This window comes from Oikopleura dioica, chromosome PAR (genome assembly GCF_907165135.1).
Source record: "Oikopleura dioica chromosome PAR, OKI2018_I68_1.0, whole genome shotgun sequence".
Taxonomy (NCBI): domain Eukaryota; kingdom Metazoa; phylum Chordata; class Appendicularia; order Copelata; family Oikopleuridae; genus Oikopleura; species Oikopleura dioica.
Genome location: NC_137293.1, coordinates 8,846,119 through 8,872,036, shown reverse-complemented (window position 1 = coordinate 8,872,036; position 25,918 = coordinate 8,846,119). Strand labels below are relative to the sequence as shown.

The 25,918-nt window shown below is 42.4% G+C and overlaps 14 protein-coding genes and 1 long non-coding RNA gene across 19 annotated transcripts; all 15 read right to left on the bottom strand.

The window, feature by feature from the left end:
* Positions 1-273: 273 nt before the first annotated feature.
* LOC145703620 (uncharacterized) lies at positions 274-944 on the bottom strand. Its single transcript, XM_081781002.1, has 4 exons — positions 870-944; positions 624-827; positions 373-578; positions 274-328 (listed from the first exon to the last, which is right to left on the bottom strand). The coding sequence occupies exons 1-4, from the start codon at positions 936-938 to the stop codon at positions 277-279; spliced, it is 531 nt and encodes a 176-aa protein (XP_081637128.1). The 5' UTR covers positions 939-944; the 3' UTR covers positions 274-276.
* Positions 869-3,326, bottom strand: LOC145703615 (RNA polymerase-associated protein RTF1 homolog). The gene is made up of 10 exons (XM_081780996.1): positions 3,218-3,326; positions 3,013-3,175; positions 2,717-2,964; positions 2,445-2,665; positions 2,244-2,399; positions 2,092-2,202; positions 1,931-2,048; positions 1,631-1,885; positions 1,387-1,586; positions 869-1,346 (listed from the first exon to the last, which is right to left on the bottom strand). Exons 1-10 carry the CDS (start codon positions 3,253-3,255, stop codon positions 1,087-1,089), a joined length of 1,770 nt encoding a protein of 589 aa, XP_081637122.1. The 5' UTR covers positions 3,256-3,326; the 3' UTR covers positions 869-1,086.
* A 367-nt stretch (positions 3,327-3,693) lies between these two features.
* LOC145703623 (uncharacterized) lies at positions 3,694-4,653 on the bottom strand. The gene is made up of 2 exons (XR_014134371.1): positions 4,251-4,653; positions 3,694-3,893 (listed from the first exon to the last, which is right to left on the bottom strand). It is a non-coding gene; the product is annotated as an uncharacterized LOC145703623 (long non-coding RNA).
* A 134-nt stretch (positions 4,654-4,787) lies between these two features.
* LOC145703618 (uracil phosphoribosyltransferase homolog) lies at positions 4,788-6,192 on the bottom strand. 2 transcript variants are annotated; one of them, XM_081780999.1, is made up of 6 exons: positions 6,061-6,192; positions 5,906-5,990; positions 5,764-5,857; positions 5,454-5,609; positions 5,263-5,386; positions 4,788-5,196 (listed from the first exon to the last, which is right to left on the bottom strand). In XM_081780999.1, exons 1-6 carry the CDS (start codon positions 6,155-6,157, stop codon positions 5,021-5,023), a joined length of 732 nt encoding a protein of 243 aa, XP_081637125.1. In that variant the 5' UTR covers positions 6,158-6,192; the 3' UTR covers positions 4,788-5,020. The 2 variants fall into 2 exon arrangements, with proteins under 2 accessions (XP_081637125.1, XP_081637126.1); XM_081781000.1 differs by having other exon boundaries at positions 4,788-5,202; positions 5,269-5,386.
* On the bottom strand, positions 6,185-6,611 carry LOC145703624 (uncharacterized). The gene is made up of 2 exons (XM_081781004.1): positions 6,405-6,611; positions 6,185-6,354 (listed from the first exon to the last, which is right to left on the bottom strand). Exons 1-2 carry the CDS (start codon positions 6,572-6,574, stop codon positions 6,273-6,275), a joined length of 252 nt encoding a protein of 83 aa, XP_081637130.1. The 5' UTR covers positions 6,575-6,611; the 3' UTR covers positions 6,185-6,272.
* A 79-nt stretch (positions 6,612-6,690) lies between these two features.
* LOC145703617 (ubiquitin C-terminal hydrolase PSMD14-like) lies at positions 6,691-8,055 on the bottom strand. The gene is made up of 6 exons (XM_081780998.1): positions 7,933-8,055; positions 7,748-7,889; positions 7,487-7,704; positions 7,289-7,438; positions 7,148-7,248; positions 6,691-7,104 (listed from the first exon to the last, which is right to left on the bottom strand). The coding sequence occupies exons 1-6, from the start codon at positions 7,988-7,990 to the stop codon at positions 6,844-6,846; spliced, it is 930 nt and encodes a 309-aa protein (XP_081637124.1). The 5' UTR covers positions 7,991-8,055; the 3' UTR covers positions 6,691-6,843.
* LOC145703622 (U6 snRNA-associated Sm-like protein LSm2) lies at positions 8,028-8,548 on the bottom strand. The gene is made up of 2 exons (XM_081781003.1): positions 8,382-8,548; positions 8,028-8,335 (listed from the first exon to the last, which is right to left on the bottom strand). The coding sequence occupies exons 1-2, from the start codon at positions 8,524-8,526 to the stop codon at positions 8,181-8,183; spliced, it is 300 nt and encodes a 99-aa protein (XP_081637129.1). The 5' UTR covers positions 8,527-8,548; the 3' UTR covers positions 8,028-8,180.
* A 13-nt stretch (positions 8,549-8,561) lies between these two features.
* Positions 8,562-9,370, bottom strand: LOC145703619 (trafficking protein particle complex subunit 5-like). The gene is made up of 4 exons (XM_081781001.1): positions 9,157-9,370; positions 9,036-9,113; positions 8,898-8,994; positions 8,562-8,855 (listed from the first exon to the last, which is right to left on the bottom strand). Exons 1-4 carry the CDS (start codon positions 9,367-9,369, stop codon positions 8,698-8,700), a joined length of 546 nt encoding a protein of 181 aa, XP_081637127.1. The 5' UTR covers position 9,370; the 3' UTR covers positions 8,562-8,697.
* Positions 9,371-9,399: 29 nt separating this feature from the next.
* Positions 9,400-10,010, bottom strand: LOC145704755 (transmembrane protein 254-like). Its single transcript, XM_081782226.1, has 2 exons — positions 9,630-10,010; positions 9,400-9,585 (listed from the first exon to the last, which is right to left on the bottom strand). The coding sequence occupies exons 1-2, from the start codon at positions 9,876-9,878 to the stop codon at positions 9,475-9,477; spliced, it is 360 nt and encodes a 119-aa protein (XP_081638352.1). The 5' UTR covers positions 9,879-10,010; the 3' UTR covers positions 9,400-9,474.
* Positions 10,011-10,067: 57 nt separating this feature from the next.
* On the bottom strand, positions 10,068-11,796 carry LOC145704754 (ferry endosomal RAB5 effector complex subunit 3-like). Its single transcript, XM_081782225.1, has 4 exons — positions 10,889-11,796; positions 10,565-10,839; positions 10,411-10,522; positions 10,068-10,363 (listed from the first exon to the last, which is right to left on the bottom strand). Exons 1-4 carry the CDS (start codon positions 11,544-11,546, stop codon positions 10,227-10,229), a joined length of 1,182 nt encoding a protein of 393 aa, XP_081638351.1. The 5' UTR covers positions 11,547-11,796; the 3' UTR covers positions 10,068-10,226.
* A 12-nt stretch (positions 11,797-11,808) lies between these two features.
* Positions 11,809-13,169, bottom strand: LOC145704752 (choline-phosphate cytidylyltransferase A-like). Its single transcript, XM_081782222.1, has 6 exons — positions 12,953-13,169; positions 12,574-12,912; positions 12,378-12,530; positions 12,252-12,336; positions 12,107-12,209; positions 11,809-12,061 (listed from the first exon to the last, which is right to left on the bottom strand). The coding sequence occupies exons 1-6, from the start codon at positions 13,167-13,169 to the stop codon at positions 12,038-12,040; spliced, it is 921 nt and encodes a 306-aa protein (XP_081638348.1). The 3' UTR covers positions 11,809-12,037.
* A 42-nt stretch (positions 13,170-13,211) lies between these two features.
* On the bottom strand, positions 13,212-14,879 carry LOC145704751 (uncharacterized). Its single transcript, XM_081782221.1, has 5 exons — positions 14,606-14,879; positions 14,407-14,559; positions 14,000-14,362; positions 13,594-13,807; positions 13,212-13,531 (listed from the first exon to the last, which is right to left on the bottom strand). Exons 1-4 carry the CDS (start codon positions 14,838-14,840, stop codon positions 13,617-13,619), a joined length of 942 nt encoding a protein of 313 aa, XP_081638347.1. The 5' UTR covers positions 14,841-14,879; the 3' UTR covers positions 13,212-13,531; positions 13,594-13,616.
* LOC145704753 (mitochondrial cardiolipin hydrolase-like) lies at positions 14,829-16,922 on the bottom strand. Of its 2 annotated transcripts, XM_081782224.1 has the most exons (6): positions 16,052-16,204; positions 15,880-16,008; positions 15,791-15,839; positions 15,611-15,722; positions 15,002-15,295; positions 14,829-14,955 (listed from the first exon to the last, which is right to left on the bottom strand). In XM_081782224.1, the coding sequence occupies exons 1-6, from the start codon at positions 16,150-16,152 to the stop codon at positions 14,924-14,926; spliced, it is 717 nt and encodes a 238-aa protein (XP_081638350.1). In that variant the 5' UTR covers positions 16,153-16,204; the 3' UTR covers positions 14,829-14,923. The 2 variants fall into 2 exon arrangements, 1 of the variants encoding a protein (XP_081638350.1); XR_014134493.1 differs by lacking the exons at positions 14,829-14,955; positions 15,002-15,295; positions 15,611-15,722; positions 15,791-15,839 and adding an exon at positions 16,438-16,922 and having other exon boundaries at positions 16,052-16,395.
* A 126-nt stretch (positions 16,923-17,048) lies between these two features.
* LOC145704749 (far upstream element-binding protein 1-like) lies at positions 17,049-20,686 on the bottom strand. 2 transcript variants are annotated; one of them, XM_081782219.1, is made up of 10 exons: positions 20,566-20,686; positions 19,872-19,935; positions 19,235-19,491; positions 19,025-19,195; positions 18,710-18,871; positions 18,495-18,668; positions 18,296-18,454; positions 17,828-18,253; positions 17,584-17,784; positions 17,049-17,473 (listed from the first exon to the last, which is right to left on the bottom strand). In XM_081782219.1, exons 2-10 carry the CDS (start codon positions 19,906-19,908, stop codon positions 17,384-17,386), a joined length of 1,677 nt encoding a protein of 558 aa, XP_081638345.1. In that variant the 5' UTR covers positions 19,909-19,935; positions 20,566-20,686; the 3' UTR covers positions 17,049-17,383. The 2 variants fall into 2 exon arrangements, with proteins under 2 accessions (XP_081638345.1, XP_081638346.1); XM_081782220.1 differs by lacking the exon at positions 20,566-20,686 and adding an exon at positions 20,161-20,239.
* A 258-nt stretch (positions 20,687-20,944) lies between these two features.
* LOC145704748 (protein argonaute-4-like) lies at positions 20,945-25,766 on the bottom strand. 2 transcript variants are annotated; one of them, XM_081782217.1, is made up of 8 exons: positions 25,615-25,766; positions 25,134-25,217; positions 24,705-25,092; positions 22,661-24,661; positions 22,429-22,603; positions 22,316-22,384; positions 22,072-22,206; positions 20,945-21,761 (listed from the first exon to the last, which is right to left on the bottom strand). In XM_081782217.1, the coding sequence occupies exons 2-8, from the start codon at positions 25,192-25,194 to the stop codon at positions 21,642-21,644; spliced, it is 2,949 nt and encodes a 982-aa protein (XP_081638343.1). In that variant the 5' UTR covers positions 25,195-25,217; positions 25,615-25,766; the 3' UTR covers positions 20,945-21,641. The 2 variants fall into 2 exon arrangements, with proteins under 2 accessions (XP_081638343.1, XP_081638344.1); XM_081782218.1 differs by lacking the exon at positions 25,615-25,766 and adding an exon at positions 25,386-25,564.
* Positions 25,767-25,918: the final 152 nt, after the last annotated feature.

Below are 25,918 nucleotides of genomic sequence, written 5' to 3'. Positions count from 1 at the left end.
ATGTAGTCAACCCTAGAAAAGAAGGAGCGCGAGGACGAAGATGAAGATGCTAAAGCCCTTCTTAAATAATTATTTATACTGCTTTCATAAAGGCCTGTACAAAAAATATCATTTTAATAAATTATTCAGAAAAATATACACTGATAAATTCTGATATCAACTAGGAATATCAAAATGAATCTTTCGGCACTGCCGTTTTTTCGTAGGAACTTAAGATTTATAAGCCGAGAATAAATAAATTATTGAACAGAGATATCAGATAGTGTAACAGGCTTCCTAGAACCATCCTTTCGGCAGATAATCGATATTCATATGATCTTGGATTCGCCTAAATTTCGTGTGAAAACACGGCCTTGAACAAATTGTACTCACTTGACTCGTTCGTGGAGAGCAACACCAACGACTTGCTCGTTGAGCCAGCAGTCGTTGACCTGGGCCATGAAGATTCCGCAATCGCCGGACTTGGTGCCACCTTTGCCTGGAACATCGGCGAAAATGTGGTTGTAGTATTGCTGCTTGTCGCGGAGGCACTTCTGGAAGTTCATGTAAAACTCCTGGCAGTGATCTGGTGGAGCTTGCTAAATAATGAACTTGAGCGCGAATTCAAGAACTTATCGAGTTACCCAGTAAGTGTTAAGCTTGGCCTCGGCTCGCTGAGCCCGGGAAACCTTCGCTGGTCGCTTAACAAGACCTTCAGTACCCCAGATCTTCCAGATATCGGCACCAAATGGGACACCATAGGGGAACCAACCGCCCTTGGGAGTTCGGTCGTGAGTGGGATGAGTGGTGTCGATGCTGTTTGGCCACTGGGTTGGAGGTTTGTATTCCTGAATCAAAAATTAGATCAAAAGAAAGTACAATTATTTAACCTTCAGGAACCAGTTGTACTGGTTTCCTCCATCGTCGACTTCGGAGTGGTAGACCTTGTGTCCTCCCATCTGAAAGAAAAGGAGTTAATAGACTAAAATTCATGTTGAACATTTGCTTGGTGTATTTTAGTTTAGGAGTTTATAAAGCAAAGGGAAAGTAACATATTTTTTGGATATGAAATTGTGAATGGCAATTTTTATCTTTACTTTTTGGTTCTCAAACAGGGGGATAGGTTGCAGATGGAAAAGTGGATGTTGGCAGGTCAATATCGATATCAATGTCGAAATCGTGGGCAGAGTACAAATCGTCGGGAGCTACTTCGGGCTTTTTCTTCTCGTCTTCGGCTTCTTCCTCCTTTTTGTCACCTTTGCCGCCCGAGAAGGTTAGTGATTCGTAGTGCATGTCGATGTCGGTGGTATAACGCTCGGCGAGTAGGTTTTTGATTTGGACCTTGTTGTCCTGTGTCGTATTTGAAACTGACAAAAAATAGAAATGAGATCGAAGAAGGGGAGTTACCGAGAATAGGGGCAGTTGTCCGCCTTGTGAACGGATCTACTTTGTCGTTATTTCTGAACTTGGCCCATTCTTTTTCGCAGACACTTTCCATGCCTCTAATCTTCCTCCGACTACGCTCGTTGATTTCCGTTATACCAGCAATGTCGACTTGCCGATCGCGATTCAGTTTATTTGCCTTCTTTTCAATTTCTTCTAGTTTACTATAAAATGAATTTTACTTCACTTTATATGTGAGGCAACATACGATTGAATACTAGCGACTTCTTCTATGTTACCAGCCGTCTCCGCGGCATCTCGCATTTTGAGCAGTGTTGTTTTTTGTAGCGCAAAGTTAATTGGATTTGTTCTATGTTTAGCCTTTTCTTTGACCATTGTGTCTACCTCTCTATCAGTGATAACATGTTTTTTCATTCTCTCGAGCTCTTTTTGCTTCTTTTCGATTTCTCCGACTGTTGGCAGCCCGCTCTTTAGACAGTGTTTCTTCCAGAAATCGAACTCGCTGAAAGTTTCAACGGTCAGTTCTCGTCAGGTAATTTCTACTTACGTATCAGACCAGTCGCTATTTGAAATGAAGCACATTCTGAAGGGACGGTCAGAGTTGCCTATCCTCAGGAGAAGAGTTTTGTTTGTTTGGATTTTCGTTGCTTTTGGATCACCAGGGTCTAAAACCGGTCAACAGAGGATTCATTGAGGAGGCTAACGAACCTAGTTTATAAGTTTTCGAGCTTTCTCCAGTATCCTTTATTTCTGCGATTCTATATCGAGCGCCAGACTCGTCTCCAAGACCAATAGAGACACGAACATATGTTCCGACAACTAAAACAAAATTTGATAACATAAAGAGGACAGATTTGTACTTGTATTTCGGAACCAGGGCATGTGCATCCATTGGCAAAGTCTGAAGCGCGACATTTTTGCTGGCTTGAGCTCTTCTTTGGACTCGACTTTTTTGCGTTTTCTAGCGAGCTCTTCATCTTCTTTATCGTCATCCGAGGAGCGTCTTCGATCATCATCTAGAGAGAAAATTTAAACTTTAAAGGCAACTAGAATATCTTTACCAGAGTCAGAATCAGAGCTAGCTAGATTATTGCGTGAATCATCTTCATCCTCTCCTTCCGAATCAGATGAAAAGTAATCGCCGACGTTGAGTGGCCCAGAAGAGCTTTTATTTGCCTCTTTCGCTCGCTCCTTCTTTTCGCGCTGTTCCTTCAGTCGGCCTAGAGCTTCGTTTTGATCGCGTTTTTGATTTCTTGCTCTCGCTAGAGCAGGATCAGAAGGCCTAAAGGATGCAATAACGCTAATGTTCAAACATTTGTTTTGCGCTTCTTACTCTGGAGAGCTAGACTTTTCTCTTGCTCGTTTTGGAGAATCGTCGTCATCATCGCTATCCGGTTTCTTTTCCTTATTTCGTTGCTTGATCCTCCTTTCAATTTCCCAGCGTTTCCTCTCTGCTTCTCGGCGCTCACCTCTGGCAAAAAGAACCTGTTCTCGTTCCATTTCCGTCATAGCCTCGATCTGCTCTCGATCCTTTTCATCACCGATAAGATCGTCTCCGAGCCCGTCGTCGAACTCATCCGACTACAATAAGAACAAGCTAGTAAGAAGCTCTTGTTGGTTCTTTCAAACCGCTTCGGAATCTGAGTCAGAATCATCCTCGATCTTGGGCTTGTTGCGCTTTTCCTTCTTGATGCGTTTGTTCTTCCCATTAGTGTTCCACTCGTTATCGCTATCGGAGGTATGAGATTCAGAAGTGGCAAACTTTGAGACTTTCGGATTGTCCTCCTCTCCACTAAAAAGCGCTGCAAAAGCGTTCTCCTCGTTGTTTTCTTACCTGGAGTCATCCGAGTCTTGGATACGACGCTTGCTCATTAGATCATTCTTGATACTGCAAATATATTTATTTTAATTTCTTGAAGCTTTTTCATACACTTATATGTATTGAGCCTGCACAAATGGTTATATGCTGCGTTTTTCTTTTACAAGAGATACAGATAAAAGCGGCGTTTTAATAAGAAACATGTTGAAGAAAAATACAAAATTTTTGAAGAAATAGCTGGCAGATGAAGAAATGGACAAGGTTGAAGAAAGTTTTATAAAATTGCAAAAAAAACATAGATAAAAGACAGTAGCGGCGGTTGTTGGTTGTTTAGGGACTTTGAAAGAATGGATTTTGACGCTTTTCCGATGTTGGAGTCAGCTTCGACTGGTGGAGAGCCTTTTCTAATTCCTTTTTTAGAGTGAAGATATTTTTCAAATGAATATTGGTAATCGTTAATCGATATTTATATACATATTGAGACGATAATTCATCTCAATATTGGATTATATAAAGAGGATATCTTTCAATCTTTCCTTAGTTTTTGACCTGAACCAGTCCCGTTCATGGACAATCTGATTTAGCTCGTTATCTGAGTCCCATATTTTGCGCTTGAGGGCGGCGATCTGCATGTTTTTCATATTCAAATCGGTAAGGAGCTTGTTATTCTCGTATGTGAGCTGCTGATTTTCTAATATCAGCTCGTTTAGAAGGGTTGAACAAAGAAGCCAGTAGCATAAAGCACGAGATACAACTCAAGGCGCTCGCAAGTGATAATATTTAGATATTAACACTAGCGCAAAAAAGTAGCCAATAGAAGTTGACAGGAAAACTATTCTCCCTCCTAGGTGAAATCAAGGAGGAGTACCACTATATTTACGAAAGTAAGTTAGTGGCAGTTAATTGTTTACTAAATTATCGCACTGATAATTCATCTGAATAACAAATTCTAGCGCGGGAGCTCGTAGATAAAATAATAAAAAATAACTGTGACAACCCTAACCGTTGACAGCTTCACGTCCAAGAAGATACTGAGTGTTGTGATTACCTCTAATAAGTGCACTGATATCTCCATTTTTCTCGTTCGTGTTTTTCCTGTTTACGTTATTCGCCGCCATCTCTACTATTTCTCCCCGCTCCCACTTTCTTGCCTGATCAATTTCTAAAGCAGAACTAGGTTTAGAAGAAATCGCGGCTCAGAACACTGTCCCTTGTGCTCCTTTTCTGCCGATCGCGACTGAATAAAATATTTTCGTCAGCGAAAGTATTCCACGGACGGCAGGGTTATCGACCAAGCTGCGCAATTATTAATCGAAAGAAGAAAAAAAAAAGAAAATTGCAGGCTTTGTAGGCCGCGTATAGAGAAATGGTCAAATATTTGTAGGTAGCTTGATATTAATATATTCACTTACAATCTGCATGATTGCACGAGCATACGTCAATTCTGCTCATAATTTAAATGACGAGAACGATTATTTTTTGGCGTACAAAAGGGAATACCTACAATTTTAGGGTCTTGAATTATTGATGTCCCCGCTTTAGACAAGGGCGTTTGACAATGAATGGCTTTTAGGCAGACAGAAAGAAAGGTTCACTTCAAAATATATTTTTAGATAAATAGCAGTGCAGTTCATTGAATTTCTAGTGATTCACTAACGTGATTCTCAAGTGCGCGTTTTCTTAGTTTACTAAGGCTTCCGAAAGTCCGGAATTATGAAGAGTTAGGAAATTGGTATAATATGGCTAGTTAAATGAAAGAATAGGACACAGTAAAAATGTGTCATATTCTTGGTATCGGCAAATTAAGAACACTTAAATTTAGTCGGTGCCGAAGTATTTTTTGCAGAAATGAAGTGGCGGCGTTGGATGAATTTCACTGGTGTTGATTCTTATCTCCGGATAGGCCTTGTTGATTGCTCGGATTCCACAAGGAGTAGCGAAGAGCGTCAAAAGGATTATATTTTCCAGCTGAACGTTATGTTCCAAAAGGACTTGTTTAGGTCAACAATGATGCTCAGATTTCTGTGTGTTTCGGAATTAGGATGGAGGACCTTTCCCTTTGACAGCTTCAATGACTGTTAATCCATGAGTTAGAATAGGATACATCAACAAAACGGTGCGCTTTTCAACATCTGGCGGAACTTTGGCATAATACACTTGCGCCTTGCGAGTATCTTCATCTGTCTAAAGTTCGACGTTAATTACCGCTCAAACAAAAGCAATTGCATAAAATGTCATGTCATTGCGCTACCTGTATGAGAATCTTGCCAATTCTTATGGATCTGCAGCAGTCGCGCAAGCCTTGCTCCATCGCTTCGCCGGATCGGATAATTGACACTCCACAAGAGCCCTTTTGAAAAGCCAGTCCTTTGTATTCGACTCCATTTGGCGTCACAACCGTCGTTTCCTACGAAAGAATATTCAAAATATGGCATAAAAAGTTACACTTTTATTGGTATCAATCTTGTAGGAAGTTCCTACTAGGAAGGGTTTTCTCCTTGATATCAGTTATTCACAGTGATGAAATTAGCGAAAGAAAAAACTGACTCGTTTGTCTTTACCTTGTAAGGAAGTTGATTGAGCCCTTCTTCGACAACAAGACGAATTAGCCGATCAGCGGAGAATACAAAGTCAGATCTGGTGCTTTGAATATCTCTGAAATTCAAAAATTTACGCTTCACTTGTTTTCGTTTCAAAGCGAACCTGATGATTGTCTGCAATCTTCTGATCTGATCGGTGAGTTGTAGAACCTGGACGTTAAGCTCCGCCGAGTAGTCAAGTTTATTCTCTGTCATTGGGGTATTGGTCAGACGCCTCGTTTAGCGAGTGATTTTAGCGCAACTTGGCCGAGCCCTTGCCTGCCTCTGTCGTCGGCGAAGGCGTACGTGAGGTATCCAAATCCACATTACACATTTCTGATTCCACACTTACAGTGCCCTCCGCGTTGTACGTCATGCTCCTTAAATTTCAAAATCGTAAAACTCAGGGTTAGTTATAACTTGTAAGTAAGATAGAATCAGTGATCAGGAGGAGTATCAGTCAAGCAGTAAATAAAATTAAAGCATTTTGCTTATTTTTGGACTTCAACAACTGTCGGTTCAATATTGTAAAGTCCCTGGACGACGGTTTGTCGCTCAATCAGGGCTAGGTCTCTGAAAGAAAAAGAAGATAAATGACGAGTACTGGTTGGCTCCTTTTATACCTCTGCGCCTGCTCCAAAAGTTCCTGGCTAACCGTCATCCCCTCGTTACTCTCTACCGCAGCAAGCTCAGCCGAGTATTTTCTCACGAAGTAGCTTCGGAAATTGTAATCGTTGAATTTCTGTGACGTCTTCACGGTTTGTTTCAAGACCTGAATCAGCTGGGAACGCATTCTTTTTCTTATCTTAAAACTGATTTTGAATTACTTGCGCGTTCTAAAAGTCAATATATTTTCTTTCTACAACCCGTGTGACCTGTGATATTGGATGTTTTGAACTCATTACAAGATTATTCGTGAGCTTATGTGATATTTTATGTAAAGAAGAAAGAAGATCAAAACACATGTGTTGTTGCCAGCAGTTGAAAGAAAAAACAATGTAAATGTAAAGGACTATCCGTAACAGGCATTTTTGATGCAATTCAATTGAAATTAGAATAAAACTATTGGAACACGATTGTGGACAGCATGGCGGAGAGACATTGCACAATATTTTCGCCATTGAGGACCTCGGACTGCTCCTCCAGATGTCGCTTCGGGTCGATCTTGCCATAGTTGCGGATGTCGAGCTCTTCTTTGGTCAATTTGGACTCGTCGTCGATGTACTTTTTGTAGTTTTTCGCAAGTTTCACCATTGCTTTGATGGATTCGGTATTTCGCTCTTTGCACTTGTCGAATGGCTCGATTTTGAGCGAATCTTGCCACTTAGAGAATTTCTGTTATTGACTGACCTAGAAGAAGGCTCACCTTAGATTTATGCAAATTCATCAACATCTGCTGTTCATGTTCATTTTTTCTGTAAACGATAGGCATTGAGTAATAGTTTCTGTTCAGACCATGGATCAGCGCTAGAATCATGATTAGTTTCTTGATCCTAGTCTTTTATACCTTGGATTGATGGCTTTTGGAGATGACCAAGGTTGGAAGTTGTCTGGCGAGGCTCAAGGCCGAGCATGATACTCTGGGTGGAGATTGTTCGGAAAGCGTCGATGACGACTTTTCCCTTGACAGATTGAATTGGATCAATGACGACAGCGACTAATTTTGGCATAAATTATTATGAGAAACGATCTTGTGGTTTCATACCTGCTCGCTCGCTGAGAGCTTCGAAAGATTGTTGAGTATTGACGTCAACACCTGATAACCAACAACCAAAGCCGGGGTGAGAGTGATACCACCCAACAACCATCTCGGGTCGACCAGTTTGCTTCAGCATATCCAACATTTTCGCCTGGAAAACTGGGTCTACGGCTTCGACAGACACTCCTGTTCCGGACTGCGGCATGGCAAAGACATCTGCAACTCTAATTCGCAGTAAATTAAGGCGAAAGAAGCCAATGTGTGTACCTGACGGTGTAGTCATCGACGAACTCGCCAAGCATGAGTCCCATGACTTCGAAGGGAACTCCCGCTCGGCCGTGTTTCATCATTTTGAGCAGCGCCAAACTGGAAATGTGAATCTGCTCGGCTGTATCGTACTGCGTGGCTTCTAAAAATATATTGTAATCATAGTAAAAACGGTTTCCCGTTACCTTGACCAGCAGCACCCATGCCGGGTCCACCACGTCCAAGTTGCAATAATCTATCCATCTCTTTCTATAACAAAAAAAGGGATGAAAAGAAGAAGTAGTTCAATAGATTTTTTAATTTTGCAAACTCGTCAGAAAACAGAGAGCTGAGAAAAAGAGAGCTAGAGTAGAGAGTAAGGGCAGTAACAACACAATAATCCAACATTGTGTTTGAATGAAAAATAATCAAAAAAATTGAACTAAAATTTATTTTAAGCCGTCGGGTTGGTGCGGTTCGATTCGGCTTCTTTTCTCGCCGTGTCTTGGAGCAGTTGGTGGTCGATTTCCTCGGCGGGGAGACGGACGTAGCGCACCACGGAGCCGCGGATGAAGCAGTTTTTCACAGAAAGCAGGTGCGGGTATTTGTCTGAAAAGGGTAGATAAAGACATGATTTGGAGGAAGAAAGGGGAACCTTGCTCAGTGACGAAGATATCGTTCAACTTGATGTTCAAGTACTGGTCGACTGAGTGAAGCGTGCCTGTGATTGCCAGATCGTTTTTGAGCTCGACAGTGACTTCCTTGCCAACCAGCGATTTGAAAAATGAATAAAACAGCATTCTATAGAGCCTGTATTTAAAAAAAATCTGCGGAATGAATGATTACACAACTTTAAAGGCAGTTCATAGTTACAGACTTACAGTAACAAAAAGATTCGAGGCTGAAGAAGAGCGTGGAAATAGTTTTATGACAGATCAAAGAGTAGAAAATAGATAAATAAGGGGTGGAAATCATGCTTTTTCTCGATTGACGACGGACTCGTCGAATTGGATCATGAAGGTAGTGCCTTTATGCCAATGCGTCGTTACTTTGCAGGGGAATCCGCCGGCACAGAGAGTAGCCTCAATGACTCCACCAGCAAAAGCGGCGCAGTTCAGCGAGGATTTATCTAAATGACGGATTAACAGAGATTCTAGACCAATTTTCTTACCTTTTGGATTTGAGATATATTTACAAATAATTGGCTCTTTCTCGATTACGTAATAGTTTCTAGGGTCGTCAGCTGCTTGTTCAAGTTTATCAGCTTCCTGAAATATGAAATAACGTCAGGAAAGATTCCTTTGAGTACCTTGCCAAACAGTTTCGTCCACAATGTCTTTTTGATGAATAGCAAGATGTCCAAAATTTTGTTATCGCGCTTGTTTTTCTTGGTGCAAATTTTAGAAAAGCTTTGAAACAGGCAAGGGTACCTTTTCTCTGTGATATAGCAAGTCAATACTCCTCCATCCGACATCTTTGCCCATTTCTGCGAGCATATCTGCCACATCGTCTAGCGAGTTCGCTCGATCCTGGCAATATCTGACCATTTCAGCGAAAAGAAGTGTGTACAGACTGAGGCTGAACTCCTGATTCCCCTTGCTCAGGGGACGCTCGAGTATACTCTTCGTCTCGTCACGTGACATTTCTCTGAAGAGGGGAAACTCAAAGATGGGTTACGAACAGTATTAGGCATTGGTCTAGTTTGTGGAAGTTACAGAAGTGGTTTGATTATTTTCTACACGTAATAGTCATTTTGATTTGATTTGCTCGCCCTCGAATTCTTTGAGATGCATGAGCGATGCGTAGCCAAAAAATAGAGTTTGGACGAACCAGGCCTTGCAGAATTGTTCCTTGATGTTCTATAAAAACTCATCATCTCCAACCCGAGAAACTGGTCTTTTACCATTTTGGATGCAAGTTTATACGCATAAATAGCCTCGCCAACATGCGCGGCAACAGCGGCATACCACGTGACTTGCAATAGAACAGGGTAGTTGTCAACGAGCTCCCTGGTCAGCTTGCCTAGGATTCCGAGCTCTTTGTGGGGCACTGAAGATGGCTCGTAAACGCACCAGCCGAGCAAGCTCATTCCGAAACTGATCGGCAAGACCCACCAGATACTCGTCTTTTTGAAAAATTCGATCTTCGTCATTCTATATGTTCTCCTTTTTGAACCTGAGTTTAGATCCCATCTATTAATAAAAAAATGTCTGGCCGAAAAGACTTCACTCTCTACACTAGCGCTAAGAACAACGAGTACTGAAAGATTGAACCCTACCGCCAACAAAAATAAGGCAACACATTCACTGAGTAAGAGTCCCTGTATCTCAGCTCAAAGAATAAATCCAGGACGTTTGAATTTTTTGAGTATTGTTTTTATGAAAAATCTTGGATGAGAAATTGCACAGTTTTATCAGTAACAGTTACATAAATATAAAAGAAAAGGTATTGATGAAGAACTTGAAGGAGGACGGGTGCTAGTGGTTGTGGTCGTGATTTTTTAGATGTTCAAGGCTACTGTTAGGCGGAAATTTTCCGGGATGAGGTCTCTGATGCGCTTGAAAACGACGCTATCGATGCCCATCGGCACGGTGAAGTGGACCGTGCAGCGAGTAAGAGGGAATTCGATCAGATATCCTTAAGATAAGGCCAGGTTATCAAAAAATCTTTGACGAAATATTGACCTTTGATGCACTTCATGACAATTTCCGCTCGTCTAAGGCACCAAGGAGCTGTCATAGTTTCATGCATCGTGTTTGTTAGAAGCAGGGGAATCATTAACGAAGCCAAATCCGCCTAGGAATGCATAAATACATGGAAATCAAATGGGTCGATCACCTTGAATGCTTCTTTTATGGCCAATCTGAGTGCTTTAAAAGTCGGATGTCTCGATTCAACCGACTTTTCCGTGTGCAGTTTTCCGACATATAGATGGAACAACACGTGAGCCGAGGCAGAAAGGTTCGAGTGACGAGTGATGATTGGAAAATCCTCTGGGAAAGAGTCAACTTTATCGGCAGCGAGGATTAGCTGTTCGTCAATAGAAGGGAATAGAAAATCCGTGTTTTCGATGCAGCTTCGGCGGACTTCGTCGAACTGCTCATCGATGTACCCTTCAAGGACGATCATTAGTCAGTAATGCAGACAATATACTGTACTTACGGATGGAGGTATTTGTGACAGGAAAAACGATCCCAGAAGGCCTTCCAGCAAACAAATTAAACAAACTCTCCAGTCTTGCTGTTTTTGAATTCCTTGGCGGTTTTATTTCTTCTGCAAGATTGCATTGAACTAATCTCAAGTTTTGCGTGAGCTTCAGCTGATTTCCCAGGTTCACAGTGAATGACTCTTGATTTGGAGGAATGTGATTTTCTGGTACTTCGACCCAGTCGCCTTCTGTAACATCTTTGGGTTTCAAATTTCCACGAGCAGCTTCTTTGATCAATCGCTCGGCATTAAAGATGAACTCGGCGCGTTGTTTCTGCTCTAGAATCTGGATTTCATCCCGAAAGTGCGACTCAATGCGTTCCCGATCATCGAGATGACGTTTTATCGTCGCATCGACAGAGGACTCGCCGAGTTCTTTTTGATGCCGCTCAATCATCTTCTGGATCGAAATTCCTCGATTCTTTACGATGATTTTACGCTGATTCCGCATCCGTTGTTCCAACTCGATCACGTGAGTAACCGCCTCGGAGTTGACGAGTTTCTCCATGATGTTGTATCGGCCCTGGTCGAAGATATCGATCTTTTTCTTCTGCTTACTCGGCGTTTTTCTCGATTCCTCGAAGTCTTCCAAAAGATCGTCAAGCTCGTCCATATCAAATTGCTCTAGAACCTCATCCTCAGCGTACTTCTCAAAGTACAGCTGATCGGAAACTCGTCTTATCTCCTTCTCAAGCTCTCCAGCAACCCCGTGGCTCAACCCATGACCGACAATCAGCCTGTGAGCGAACTCAGAGGGATTCAAATGCCACCGCTGAGCCGGACAAATCGTCTTGCTTTTGGGAACCTCGAGTTCCAAATCACCCACTTTTAAAGTCACCGTTTCAGAATTGACACTGTCTGACATTCTGAGGAGATCGGGAAATAAATAAATAATTTATTGGAAATTTGGAACATTATCTTTGAACGAAATTGAAGAAAATAGTAATTGAAGAGGTAAATGAAGGCTGAAGCAGGTAAAAATAGAAACGGGAGTGATGATACTCGCAAAATTTTGCAAAGATTTGCGATAGACTCAAAAACAGAATTCAGCGCGAAAATAATAATCCTAGAGAATGCGAAGAGTACGATGAAGCTCATTTTTCATCAGTGGATTTCAGTCGACGTATCCTAAAAAAGCAAGTGAAAAGATTAATCTTAGTGGCGGTTATTTACCAGAGGAGCACCAGGAAGATCTGCAGGGGTCTCTTCGTCTTCGCTGTCCTCGGTTGTTTGAGGCGGAGTTTGAGAAGGACTGATTGCATTAGAAATCACCTCACTGATTTATCTCTGTTAGAAACAGCTCTAGTGAGAAACGAACCTGATAGGAGTGAACCACTTGCGAAGAAACTCGTTGATTCTAGCAGACTTCTCGTCCACCAAATCGGTCAGTGATGCGCGTGTTTCTAAACTATGGTTAAATCAAGATCCGAAACAACTTTCTTACCAGTCAATTGTTGTTTACAGTCGTCAACAAAATCAGTGACTTTGATTCGGGTTTCATGAAGTTTTCCAACGTTGAGATCTTTTCGTTTGTATCCTCGGCGGAGATTTCGTCGGACGTAGACGTCGTAGTCTTTAACAATCCGGCAGATGATGTCTTAGAAAGAGATTAGACGCTCAATCATTTTAAAATGACTAACCTGATGTAGAGATTCCCGGAGTTCTCTGAGTCGCAAGAAACATGCCAGCTTTCTTGACGAATCCATATGCGTCTTCAGCAGAGCCAATCGTGTACGGCTCATCGTCATGCGCAACGAAATCAATTTGGTTTTCGTCCAAAAACTCTTGATCAATGATCCAGGGCGCATTCTGGACGACCTCATCCGCGTACTTGCAGTGCCGGATGGCCTCGTAGCGTTCTGTGTCGGTCATGACGGTCCTGCCCTTGAATTTGTGGGTGACAGCGTCTGAGACGACGCCAACCATTAAGTAGACGTTTGGGAAGGCTTCTTTTGCTTGCTTGAGTTGTCGGGCATGTCCTAAAGCAATTTTTATGCGATACAAAGAAGAAAAACTTACCTGCATGAAACATGTCATAAATTCCATCACAGTAGACCCTGACTGGGCGGCTCGCTGTTCCAGCAAGTGCCTCTTCTCTGCCAATTCGGACGAAATTTTCCAGTCGCTCAGTTTCGAAGGAAAAGGGAGCTTCCAAACTTTTTTGGACTCTTGGCTTCTTTGTTTCGTTATTATCGCCGTTTTCAGTTTCAGAGTTTGTGCGCTTTCGACCGGTCATTTTTGCCTAACTGAACGGTTTATAAAAGATCAAATAACAATATTGGAATGATTTAGGGTATTCTAGAAACGAACATAGGAATAAAAGGGAAAAATGACAAAAGCAAAAATCGAAAAGAAATAATCAGAAGAAATTGTTAATTGAAAGTGGGGGTTGAAAGATCAGTGCATGAGGAAAGTTGTTTGGTAGAATCAAGAGCGCAGAATCATACAGTTTTAAATGATATATTCGGAGATGAGTTCGAGGGGAAGGCACATAAGTGGAGGCTACATTCCACGATAAAAAATTAAGTAAAAATAAATAAACTTTGAAATAACAACGAGCATTAAACAGTGAAGAAGAACGGCGCGGGTTATCACGTCCTTTTCTCAGTTTTTCATCAATAATTTAACAGAATCGTTTATAAAAAATATGAAAAACGAGCCTGGCGAGCCATCGATTCCGATTTCACCAATTGAGCAAAAAGTTGTACTCTTCTTTCTTCGTCTTGATTAACTCTTCCGTATCCGAGAAGTTCTGACTCTCGGGCTCAGAATCTTCCTGCTTCGGAATACTGCTAGGGCTCTCTTCTTTTTGTTGCCTCGTGATTTCTTTCACTTCAGGTAGGGGCGCTTTAGGCTTATCCTTGATCGTCGGGACTGGAATTATTTATTCAGAACTGGTTCCTTGGAATCAAATAGAATCGATACGCGTTTAGTTATTTATTTGAAAGAAAACGGATTGAAGATGAGGATTTTTTTTTCATAGGTCGATGGTTGCATTTAGCGAGTTGACAGAGTGAGAATCAAGTGAAGAGGTACAGTCGCCTAGAAAAGCGGGATTTATCATACCGTTGTTGTTGAAGTCAAGTCGGGATGGAGGTGGAGTCGGCGTGGAAGGCGTCAAAGAGGATGAAATTTCAGAAACGTCGCTGATTCGACGCGTTGAAGGTGCTCGAGGTGGTGGTGGAGGCTTTGCTCGACGAGGAGGTGAAGTTGTAGAGGGCTTGTTAGAACTTTTAGCTGAAGACGGAGGAGTTTCACGGGAAGGAGGAGGAGGGGCGAGTTTCTTCGGCCTGGAAGACGAGGGAGTGCTCGTTGCACTTTTCGTTTCTTGGACGAACCCCTTGGTGGAAGCTGCTGTTTCTAGCTGCGCATTGATTTTCCCCATGAAGTCGGAGTTGTCCTTGGCTGATTTGATAAGTGATGGTTTTGCTGAACGAGAGGCATTAAATTGGAAGAAATGGGTTAAAGAGTACCGCTAGTTTGTTGATCATCGTCCAAAATGTAAAATTCATTGATTTGACTTTGAGTTTCCCAATGAAAAGGAGCTGAAAACCCGTCTTGGATATTATTTTTCTTCCCGTAAAAGCCCTGGCCGGTGGTTATCTGTCGCTGAGGATAAATTCCCTCTGAAAATTTTGCTTGAGAATCTCAGAAAAATCATTTTTGTCCGACCTGTTGGGGGAGAACGAGCTCTACTGTTCTTTCGATACATTCGTCTAACATTTTCGGGAACAAAATGTCCGTCGATAATGTCTTCTTGTTGCTTTGTCGAGAGCTTATTCCACTTTTCTCTCGTGTAAGCTTGCTTTACTTGCTCGATTTCGCTCAGAATACCGGCTGATAAAGGATCAAGCTTGCTGAAATAAGCGGCTAATCTTCGATCTGCTTCTTCTTGCGAGCAAGGCATTCTAAGAAGAGTAATTCAGTGACATTATCTTTTGATTCTTTCGGCAGTTTTGTTTGGCAGTACAGCTTCTCTATTCTCTTTCTTCACCAATCTCCGGCTTGGTCTGGCAGCTTTTCTGAAAACGTCAATTAGGAAGGAGGCTGAAAAAGAGGATTAATTACCAGTTGCTGATTTAAGCCTCTGTGTAATCTCTTTCCACATCTTTTCGTATTCAGTCTCAAACTCGCTCGCTGTATTTTTGTCTTTGATCAATAAAACATTTTCATAGTTTCCGATAGCCGCCTGGCGAGTCCAGTTCATTGAGCCAGAGATCACAAGTTGCGAGTCTATGATCGCGAACTTGTGATGAAACAGCCCGTGCGTGTGGTCGTGGATGAACTCGCATCCTGCAGAGGTGATCTTTCCAAGCTTTGAACCAGTCGTCATCATGTACTCGCTGTCAATTATCAGTCGAACTGGAAATGTGTGAATACATGCAGAGAAAAATATTCATAGGTAAGTGGTGCTAACTAAGTAACGACCGATGAGGATCACCATGATTCTAAACTTGATAAAAACCGAACCAAATGATCTCCCGCTAAGATATGATGCTCTCTGGCGGCATCTTACGGTTGCTACCCCGAATAAATATCCGCAGAAGAGCTTGTTAATTTGTAAAATAAAATGAAACTACAGTTTCAGGAGACTCATCTGAATTAAAAAAACAAGATATAGATGATAATCAAGTCCCCATTCTTGTCGATTACTAGAGTTTAAGAATACAAAAGTACCTCTGACTCCTTCTTTCAATTTGTCCAAAATCGCTTGTGTAAGTTCTTCTGAAGTTATTTCAAAAAGAGCCAGGTCAATGGTTCTCTTGGCATTTTGAATAGTTCGTACGAGCTAGAAAAAATCATTTTAATTTTTTTGGATCTTGCTAAAATAAGCTTGTCACGTCTAAGTACACGTACCCGAGCCAATGGCGCATCTCGATCGTGGCAGTATGAGCAGCTATCGTCTCTGAAATCGATGAAAAATGAAAATATTTTGAACTGCCCACCTGCACTTCGAAAATAATAAGTTCCAGCAAATAATTCTTTTATCTGGGAAAAAGAGCGTTTCGATTTCGAAAGGTTTTTTTAAATGCGCATCGCGGTATTTTTTCAGTGCCAGGGCCGCGCGGAGATGGCTAAATATCAGCTCGAACTGTTGATTGATTTTTTCTCTCTTACCAGACTCTTCGATTTTGATAGATTGCATAGCCGAGAAAAGCTACAGCAGCTACTGTGGCTGATGTTCCAAGAGCAAAGCTTTTGACCAAAGATTCGACCATTCTTAGAAGAAATAAAGATGCCAGCAAGATTTGATTTCTGATGCGAATTTGTTCAAGTTTGAAGAAGAGAAGAAGTGATCTCATAGATGATGATCGATCCAGTGTTGTTTCCTGGAAGTCTTGTGCCGCCAATATCATCCTCTAAATCCAGCTCAAAGTGGCTAAGAGGCAGCACTCGTGCATTGAGCTTCCAGTATGCAAAGAAGGGGTCAAGCTGGACCGATGTGCTTCGTTTATGAAATGCTAGAACAATGGGTTCAAAACTGATGAATTTTGAGTTAGTACCGAGAAGACATTTGGAACTTTCGTTTTTCTTTAAAATCTCAACCACTGTTAGAAAAAAATCATTCCAGCTGGAGACATCTGGGTACAAACAATCAGCTACCAAGACAATATCGATGCGATTCATGTTTTGCAAGACCTCCTTATCACCCCATTTGAGTCTCTTCACTTCTGTCTTCGCCACTGTCTGGTTAATTTCCAACGCTTTCTGGGCGGAAAGCAAGCCAGATTCAAACCCATCCGTAAAAACGACCAACTCAGCTTCTTGCGCTGCCACTAGCCCTGGCAGGCCACAGCCGCAGCCAAGTTCAAGCACTTTCTTATCGCGACAGATGCCTAGCTTTTGAACCACTGCGGATAGAACTACTGCGCTCGCCCACAAATGCGTCCCGTGATAATTTATATTTTCACCGTCCATTTCGTCTGGAAGCGTTTCTACTACTTCCACTCGTACATTTTCGTGAAAATATTTTCGAGGGATGAATTTCATTCTGGAATTCAACATCTTATATACCGGTATTTAACCAAGCGGTGAACCCGCGGTAAACTGTGGTTCTTGAACGATTTACATCTCAATTTTTCCTGCAATATTTGGTAGAAATTTCGTATAAATTTGGAGCTATGTTTATTTTTGTCGTTGTTTGACAGGAGAAAAGTTATTTCTTTATAATGGCAGTACAAAATATGAATTCAAAAATGAAATTCGTTCAATATTTTTCCTAAACTTTGATCTTCTTATAAGTTGGCATGATTCTAGCTTAATTTGCTAGCAGAAATAATATATTATTTAAACTCAGGAGACAATATACAGTGTGGGAAAGATGTAATGTAGAGAAACAGGGAAAAACAGGCTCGACTGGATCTTTTTAAAGTTGGGGACGAAAGAAAGAGAAGGAAAGGTGATAGCCACACGCTGTGACGAAGGGTTCTGATTCTTTTGTTGTTCTTATTAATTTCCTTGAGACTTTTGGTACTCTGCGAGTTTACGGTAGTATTCGGCCCATTGCGCAGAGTAATCCTGGTTGCCACCAGAAGCCGGCTGAATACCAGTTAAGATTACAAGAGTATTAAGAAATATGCGAAAAAGACGGATGTTCCCATACCTATCTTGTTTATATCTATTACGTGAAATTTATGAAAGTAACTTACCGCTGCGGATGTAGCTGGAGCAGCAGCAGCGGCTGGAGCCGCTGGCTGTTGTTGCTGAGCAGCTAAGCTAGCCTGGTAGCTCTGGGGCGTTTGCCCTGTCTTTCTGAAGTACTCTTCCCACGCTTTTGAATAATCAGGTTGGCCACTAGCCGCGGGAGCAGCAGCTGCTGCTGGAGCTGATTGCTGTTGCTGCTGAGCGAGCTAAACAATATTGAAATCAAGGAAGAGGATCTCTTATTTCTACCTGAGCGTAGTACTGCGCCCAAGCAGCACTGTAATCCTGTTGCTGTCCACCTCCGTTGCTGCTTCCGTAGCTGTTTTGTCCAGTGTAAGAATAACCGGTTCCAGAAGAGTTGTTGGCGATGGCAGCGCCAGGCGGAGCAGGACCGCCGACCTTTTCTTGAATGAGTTTTTGAGCATGAGCGATTTGCTGCGAGTTGCCGCGGATAGTGAAGTATTTCCAGTCTGGGTGCTCGGCGGGTGGATTCTTGTTGATTTGAACAAACGCGCCGGTCTTTTCTTTGATGCTGTTGATGGTCTCGCCACCTTTGCCGATGACGACTCCGGCTCGACTGGCCGGGACGGGGTAGTCGACTTGCTGTTCTCCTCCTCCAGCGTGGTGGCTGTTCATTGCGTCTTGTTTTACGTATCTTTTGCCGTCGAATACCAGCTAAAATCCAAGTTAGTCGGAGGAGAAGTTCTAGAACCGTACCTTTGGCATTGGCTGCTTGCTTCCTTCAACCTCTTCCATCTTCTTTCGCACGACTTCGAGGACTTCTTTCTGCGCTTGGAGACATCCCTCTTTCGGTCCTATAATGTAGCACCCTCGCTCGAGAATCTTTGGATCATCAGGGACAAATTGAATACGCGTCTAAAGAGGTTAAGCGATTATAAAGAAGAGAGACAAGTACCTGCGTTTGCTCTTGAATTCTGTTGATAGTCTCTCCAGCTTTTCCGATGACAACTCCAACTGACACTTTTGGAATCATGAAAGTAACTTGGTCCTGTCCATCGGGGACTTTTGTATGAGTGATGTTTTCCTTTGCAGCCATCATTTTATGCACCTCAGCGACAACCAAATTCACCTAGAACATCTTTAGAGCCTTTCACCCGTTGGAAAATGTACCTTTTCTGGAGGACCAGCAATTCTAAGCGGCTTAGGATCGCCAGTATTGACGGTAGAATCCAAATTGACAGAGCAGCCAAATTGGGAACGGAGATTTCTCAAAGTATTGCCACTTTTGCCGATGACTATTCCACACTTATCGTGTGGGATGATAATCTCTTCCTGAAAACAATGAATTGATTTTGATGATTTATCTTGGTGAGTCATTATTTTACGCCCAGTTCCGAAAAATGAAACACTAACCTTGAGAATAGAGAAAAATCTGTCAAAATAAAATAAAGTAATTAGCGCAATAAAAGAGTTCTAGAAACATACCATGACGTTTCCATCGATTGACGCGGTAGCAGCGACATTTTGATTCATCAATTCGTTGGCCGACGGTGCTGGATGTCCGTTGTAGCTCTCTCCTTCTTTCACCGATCCGCGAGCGATGATGTCTTGGAGCATTTTCTTCGCCGCTGCGATTTGTTCGGGGTTCCCAGTGAGCTAGGGGCGTTGAAAATGGCGTAATGAATTCATACTCACTGTGCAAGGTCTGGTAGTTCCACCAGTACTCTGTGGCACCACAGCGACGCGGCAACCGGAATCGGCTTGGATCTTCGTAATTTGATCTCCGCCACGACCAATGATCAGCCCAACCATTGCATCCGGCACGGGGTATTCCTCAGTCGTCAAATTTTCGCCGCCGAAAAGGTCGTTCATCGGCCGCTTCGCATCAGGAGGACCGTCTTGGGTGTAAAGTTGAGGAGCTCCGGTCGTGCCAAAGTCTTCCATGCCACGCTCTCGCTTTTGCAAATTGAGAAAAGTTCGTTATAAATGTTTCGAAGCTTCGAGACTGGGGATTACTTGCTGGGACTGATTATTTATACACTACGCTTATATAAGCATAATGATACATAGACACAAGGATGGAAACTTAATATGATTGATTGTTCCAATGTGCGCGTTTGAATATTGCAGTTCTCGAAATTATGTTAAATCTATAATTTAAAAAGTAAGGACATCTGCAGATATTTTCACTTCATCTTCCATAATTACTTGATGGGCTTATGATAATTCGGCATTTCTCTTGGCTCAGTCTACTCAAACTAACATCTATTCATATTTAATAACTGGTAGTTATCTTATCAATAATAAGTTATCATTTAAAAACTGGTTCAACGTTCCTTAAGATTGTTTCCATTTTCGACAGCGCTCATCTTCCTTTCTTGTTTTTAAAAGACGCCCTTGAACATTGATGTTACTTGTGAGTTCTCTCTTTTGCTCTTTTTCGACCTTGAATTTCCTGACCCCTAATTTTGGCCCTCAAAGAATTCCTATCAATTTGGCTTTCAACTTGATTCTTATCAAGAATTCCTTGAGAGCCAAATTAAGCGATAAAACTAACTGGAGATAAATGAATTCGTAATAACTTCCATGTAGCAGAAATAACATGGTACAGGGAAAGTTACCTTTTTGAATCTTCTTTCGATAAAGAAAGAAGATATATTTTAATTCATATTTCGATTTCATATTTTCCGACCGGGTGAGTATGTGTTTTTTCTGGTAGTATATTTTAAGTTTTTCATACAGAAACTTTTTTGATCAGAAAAAATCTTTTTCAGGCAAAATTTCAGGCGAAAAATCTGGGAAACAGACAGTAAAATGTCGAATTTCAGAAAAGGTTTTTTCGATGCCAGAATCGTGGTGTATCAAAAAATGGGTACAGTAATACTGTTATTTACAGCTTTGTCGGACAGTGACTGTATAAATTTCTGGGCAGTATGCGTGAATACTCTGTACAAATATAACTGTGTCTCTTTTTTTTCGAAGATCGGGGGAAAAGCTAGAAAAAATGCGACCCCAGGGACGTGTACCTTGTTTTTCAGAAGTGTTTTTCTGTGAATTGAAGTTTTCGACTTCCAGAAGGGCTCAAATTGAAGATGGACGATAATAACTGTCTGAAATTGTGACTTGTAAAAATGCTGCAATTGTTTTATCGTTTTTTTTTTCTTTGCACCAGTGAAAATAGACGGCAAAATTTCAGATTCAGGGGAACAGAATTTCGAATCTCTGAAATTTTTGATAGTTTTTGAAAGAAAAAAAGCACTGAAATAGTGAGAAAAAGGCACTGTTCTATTTTTCCGTAGCCTCCTACTTCAGCTCTACCTCTCGACTGGGGCGGGAAGGGCTACTAATAGTGACTCACTGAGAAAAAAGATCAATACGAAGAGAGAATTCGCCCCTCGGGCGATAGACTGTAGTAACAGGTTTTTTTTTATTCTGCTCCAAATTGGTGGAGCGTTTTTGGAGGTGTTAGAGTCGAGATATTTCAATTCTCTCTTTTGCTCCAAGTTGGGGAGGGTCTGTAGTATGTTAATTAAGCTTTTGGTGTCAACACCATAACTGGTGGTGGAGTAACCAGGTGGTCAAAAATACACTAAAATCATAGGAAAAAATCTTGATGACGTCATTACTCCACCACCAACACTGGTGTTTGCTCCAAACATGTCAAGAATGTTTAATATTGATCTAAGGAACACCCCTAAGTGATGAAATTGCATATCTATAGACTGTAAGCATTTTTCAATTTTATTAAGTCCCCCACGACCAGTCGGAAATTCCGGATTCATGACGTCATTGCTCCACCACCAGTGATGTCGATGGCACCAAAAGCTTATTTAACACACTACAGACCTTTCTCTACATGACACAAAAGAGAGAACTAAAAAATGTTGAGTTTAAGGTAGTCAAAAGTGCTCCACCATTTTGCAGCAGTATAAAAAAAAACCTGTTAGTGCAAAAAGTGAAAAAGTGAAATGAAAAGAGGTTGAAGGTTTTTGGTTTGAAATGATTTTTATATTTAGGGGTTGGCACTGATTTTACGAAAAATTTGCAGTGAACAGATATAGATAGAATTGTATACAGAGAGAGAGAGTGGGGTGAGATAGGTCTAAAAGAAGAAGCAACTCTGGTAGAGGGTGGACTTCTGCTTCTTCTCGGGCTTGTTCCCGTTTCTGTCGATGAGGTATTTGGTATCGAGCATGTTGTCGATTCTTTCTTCGTACTCGCGCTAGAATTTCATTTAGTTTAGTAAAAGGGGATGAGATTATTTGCGAAGCGGGATAAATAAAGCTGGATGGAATTAAAATTTAAATTAATATGCGCTATTTTCCTTTATTAATAAATTTCTTGTTTTCACCATGAATCACCATCAGTTTTTTTAGTTTTGATTCAAACTACTTTTTCATCAAAATACAAACCTTCAATTCCTTATAGCCAGGATGCTTAGTGTTTAAAATGTACTAAAACATAAAAGCATTTAAATTTAAAAAGCGAAGCAGCGATAAATCAAATATATATAAGAGCGAAAGAAAACTTACCGGGTTGGCAGCTGGAACTTCTTTGCACCAGTTCCGAGCGCGGGCAGAAGCGAGCTGGGCGTATTTCATCGCGTTTGGCATGGAAATCGTTCGGTTACAGCGCGCGAATCCGTGGCAGAGGTAGTAGCACAGACCCTAGAAATTTAAGGTTAGAGGGTTGAAATCATGGAGGAATCACGATCGAAAAAAGCGACACTATGTGACAATATCACTGACATAGACTATGTCCTTTGTAAATGATTACCTGGGCTGAATCAGCGTTGAGCTTGTTCTCATCGTACAGGAAGTAGTAGTGGGTCGGGATGCTCGTGCCCTGGGAAGAGAGTTAATTTTAGGGAGAAATCGGTAGGGAAATACCTGAATGCCCATGGAGGATTGAAGGTAGAAGTCGAACTTGTCACTGCTCGTGATTTCAGTATCGACGACGGTACCAGCTGGGAGATTCTTTCCTTTCCCGATTTGTAGATCGGGATTCATTGATCCAAATCGGGTGTTGTGCATCTTCGACGCAACGATGTACGTTATTTTCGGGCTAAAGAATTGATAAGAACAGGGGCTTAAAATGACTTAAGTCATTCTAAAGAATTACCAGTAATCATCTTCAAGTTCCCTGCAAGCATTTTGAATCGCTTTCACCTCGAGCGTCATGACTTGCGCCATGTCGGCTTCGTTGACTCCCGGGCGGAAGAAAATGATGGCTTGGGGCTTTTCACGGGTGAGCTTGTAAAAATTGACGAGCGCGGCGGATTCCATTTCTTCCAACTTCGTGGCGAAGTTCGGCTCCGAGGTCGTCCTAGCCACCATGTTGAAGGAAGTGGCGTTTTCGTCAAAGCTCGAAGCAAGAGTGGCGATTGTGACACCATCCATTTGGGGCTTGTTGATGTCCAGGGCTTGAATCATCACCGGCACCTCGAAAAGCCTCTGGCTTTCGGGTTCAACGGCGAGTTTTAGGTCGACGTAACAGGAGTAACCGCCCAACTTGGCGTTGATCTTCGCCAGGAGCATTTTGCAGAGCTGGCCGTTCGCGCGCTCGAGATTTTTCAGCACCAAGCACTGGGTGAGCAAATCAAAAGTTCTCTCCGCATATGCTTTGATCTTCGAATAATACTCGGAGAATTTCTTGTCGATTACGCATAGAACGAAGTCGTATCCTTCGCCTTTCGCCCAGTTTAGGTAATCGTAGATGTCGCCGGGGTTGACACTATTGACATGGTCGCAGTGCCCGAAGTCGCGCATTCCAAGCTCAGCGGCATTTCTGCGAAGCAGTTCGGAGAAATCCCAGATCTTGTTCGTCGGGTTGAAGTGCTGGACATTCATGTACATGGCCGTCCATCTCTTTGCCTGGGCCGGTTTTACGAAGCAGAGCGGGTTCCAGCTTCCATTACGAATTTGAGCAGTGCCATTTCCGTAATGAAGCTCTGGCGCATCTAAAACTCGGGCGTCGGTTCGCACCATTTTCTCGTCGACCTTTAATCCGGCGATTTTGAAGTCTTGTTCGAAGAGCGCTCGTTTCTCGTTCATCGCGTTGCCAATTTCTCTAAATGTGTCAGGCGCCGGTTGGGAAGAAAACTTGATCATAGCCGCCACTTCGCGATCAGCAAGCTTTCCCTTGACAGGTTGACGGCCCATGATGTGGCAGAACTCAATGGGATAGTACTCTGGCCGGGCGTTTTTGCCAGCAGTGTTGATGCACGGTAGTTTTGGAAATCGAAGCGGACCGTACTTGTTTCTGTAGTAATCGGCCACGTTTTGGCTGTATTCTGATCCATCGTCGTGACGAACTTTGAAGCGCAACATCACCGCGTTCTCTCGAGAAATGTCCATTACTTTTCGGGTTCTCATTCCAGCTGGGGATTTGATGTTGATCAGGAGACCTTTGAGCGCTGTAAGAGCTGTGTTGAAGAATCGCGGATTCGCCCAGACGTCTTCCCTGTCCACATGCACTTCTTGTGTCATATCTGCAATAAAGTCCAGAACGTGACATGGCTTGTAAAAGACCGCGGCTTTCGTTTTTGCTTGAATTGAAAGTCCGCCCATTGTGTTTTTCACCGTGACGTTCAGGCCTTTCCAGGCGATTTTTCCCGGTGCGATATCGAATTTTGGAATCGAGTTGTAATTCGCTTCCGTAAGTTCTGGGTAGTAGGTGCTGCCGACTTTGATGTGGCCGAGCGCAAATTTGTGCTTGATGATGGTTTCTTTCACGTGCATGATGATCGGGTCGATCGCTACGCCCTTCTCGAGGCGATGCATGGAGAGTTCCCAGATTTGCGAAAGGTCGTTCGTGCAGGTCAATTTCGCCGCAAATTCGCCTCTGTGTTTCTGCCAGCGGAAGGGAACCATCGTTTCTCCATCGCTTATGTATTCGAAAGAATAAACCTTATTTCGGCCGTCGAAATAGCAGCGAGGAGGAACTGTATGATCGCTTGAACTCGAGCTGGAAGATGACGAGCCGGGTGGTGAATTTCCTTCGACGACTTTGAGCCACTCGCTGAAGAAAGCCATCGATTCTTCGAGGCTTACTTTCTTCCCATGTTCGTTCTTGTCTTTTTCGTATCCACTTTCGAAGCGGTATTCAAACAGCTTCAACTGCCTAAAATTAGGTAAATGACTTGATTCTGTTGCTGTTGACTTACTGATGGGCGATGCTCGTTTTATAGTAATTCGAAGCGACTTGGATTCTCGCACCTTTAGTTCCTCCAGCATTCTTTGGGACCATTTCCAGCACCTGCATTCCTCTTTTCTGCTCTCGCAGATAGCCTTTTTCCGTCCCTTCGCTGTCCGTAGATTTCATGGTTTTTCCACTTTCTCTAGAGCCAGAAGTGCTGTCTTGTGGTGTGTGGTTGCCACTGCTCGACGAACGTTTCTGGTAGCTGGCGCTTTCGCTGCTGGTCATTGTATCGATTGTCGAAGACTCAGTCATTCGCGCTCCTCTTCCTCGTCCTCGACCTGATGATCTGGGTGGAGCATCGTACTCTGAGCGGACATCAAGATCCGTCATTTGCGAAGACAGGGACTGAACGTCTGAAAAGATTAAAAACTTGGCATTTTAGATTTTTGCTTACCAATATCATCGCGCTGAATTCTAGCGGCGCGGCCTCGCCCCCTGCGATTTCCCTTGTCCATTCTTTCAGTCCGATTTTTTTTCTCTGAAAATATATCTCTTATTATTCGCACGTGAAACGGTAGGTTTAGGGTAGCTGTCAAAAGAGAGAGTAGATATCATTGGTCCGGAGCTGCGTTGGTGGTCTCGAAAAACTTCCCACTCCTCCGGCAATCACCAATAAAATGGGGTCTTAGGGTTGTTTATGACTCACGTTTACGTTATTTTTTCTATCTCTGAAAGAATGATAAGACCATTTCGCGAGTTCGGGCCGTTTTAAACGGTCGAATGACTCGGCCCTTTTTCAGCCTCAGCCCAAGTCACAACGGCTCCGCCTGTGTGAGAATGACTTGTTTTTGCTTTCTCTCGCAATTTTTATGCTTGTGTTTGCTTTCTCTTATGTTTGATCTTGTCGACAGTATTTGATTGTTTGATAGGCTTACGTAATCAGTGGAATGTGGCTTTTTTCACTTGTCTCTTATATTCGCGATTTACTTCTCTGTTAATTTTGGCTCGAATTCAAAAAGAACGAATTCCCAATTTTTGAATTTGAATTAAAAAAAAAGTTGAATGGGGACTTCCAGGGGAGCGGACTATTGATCCGAAAATTTGCCACGCTGTTAAGACCTATTGAGGTGGATAAAGCGATTTGATTAGCCGATAGGACCCATATGACATAAAATTGAAAAAAATGGTTCGATTCTTACCAAAAAACAGCTCTCTTGGAATTAAAGTAATTACCACTAG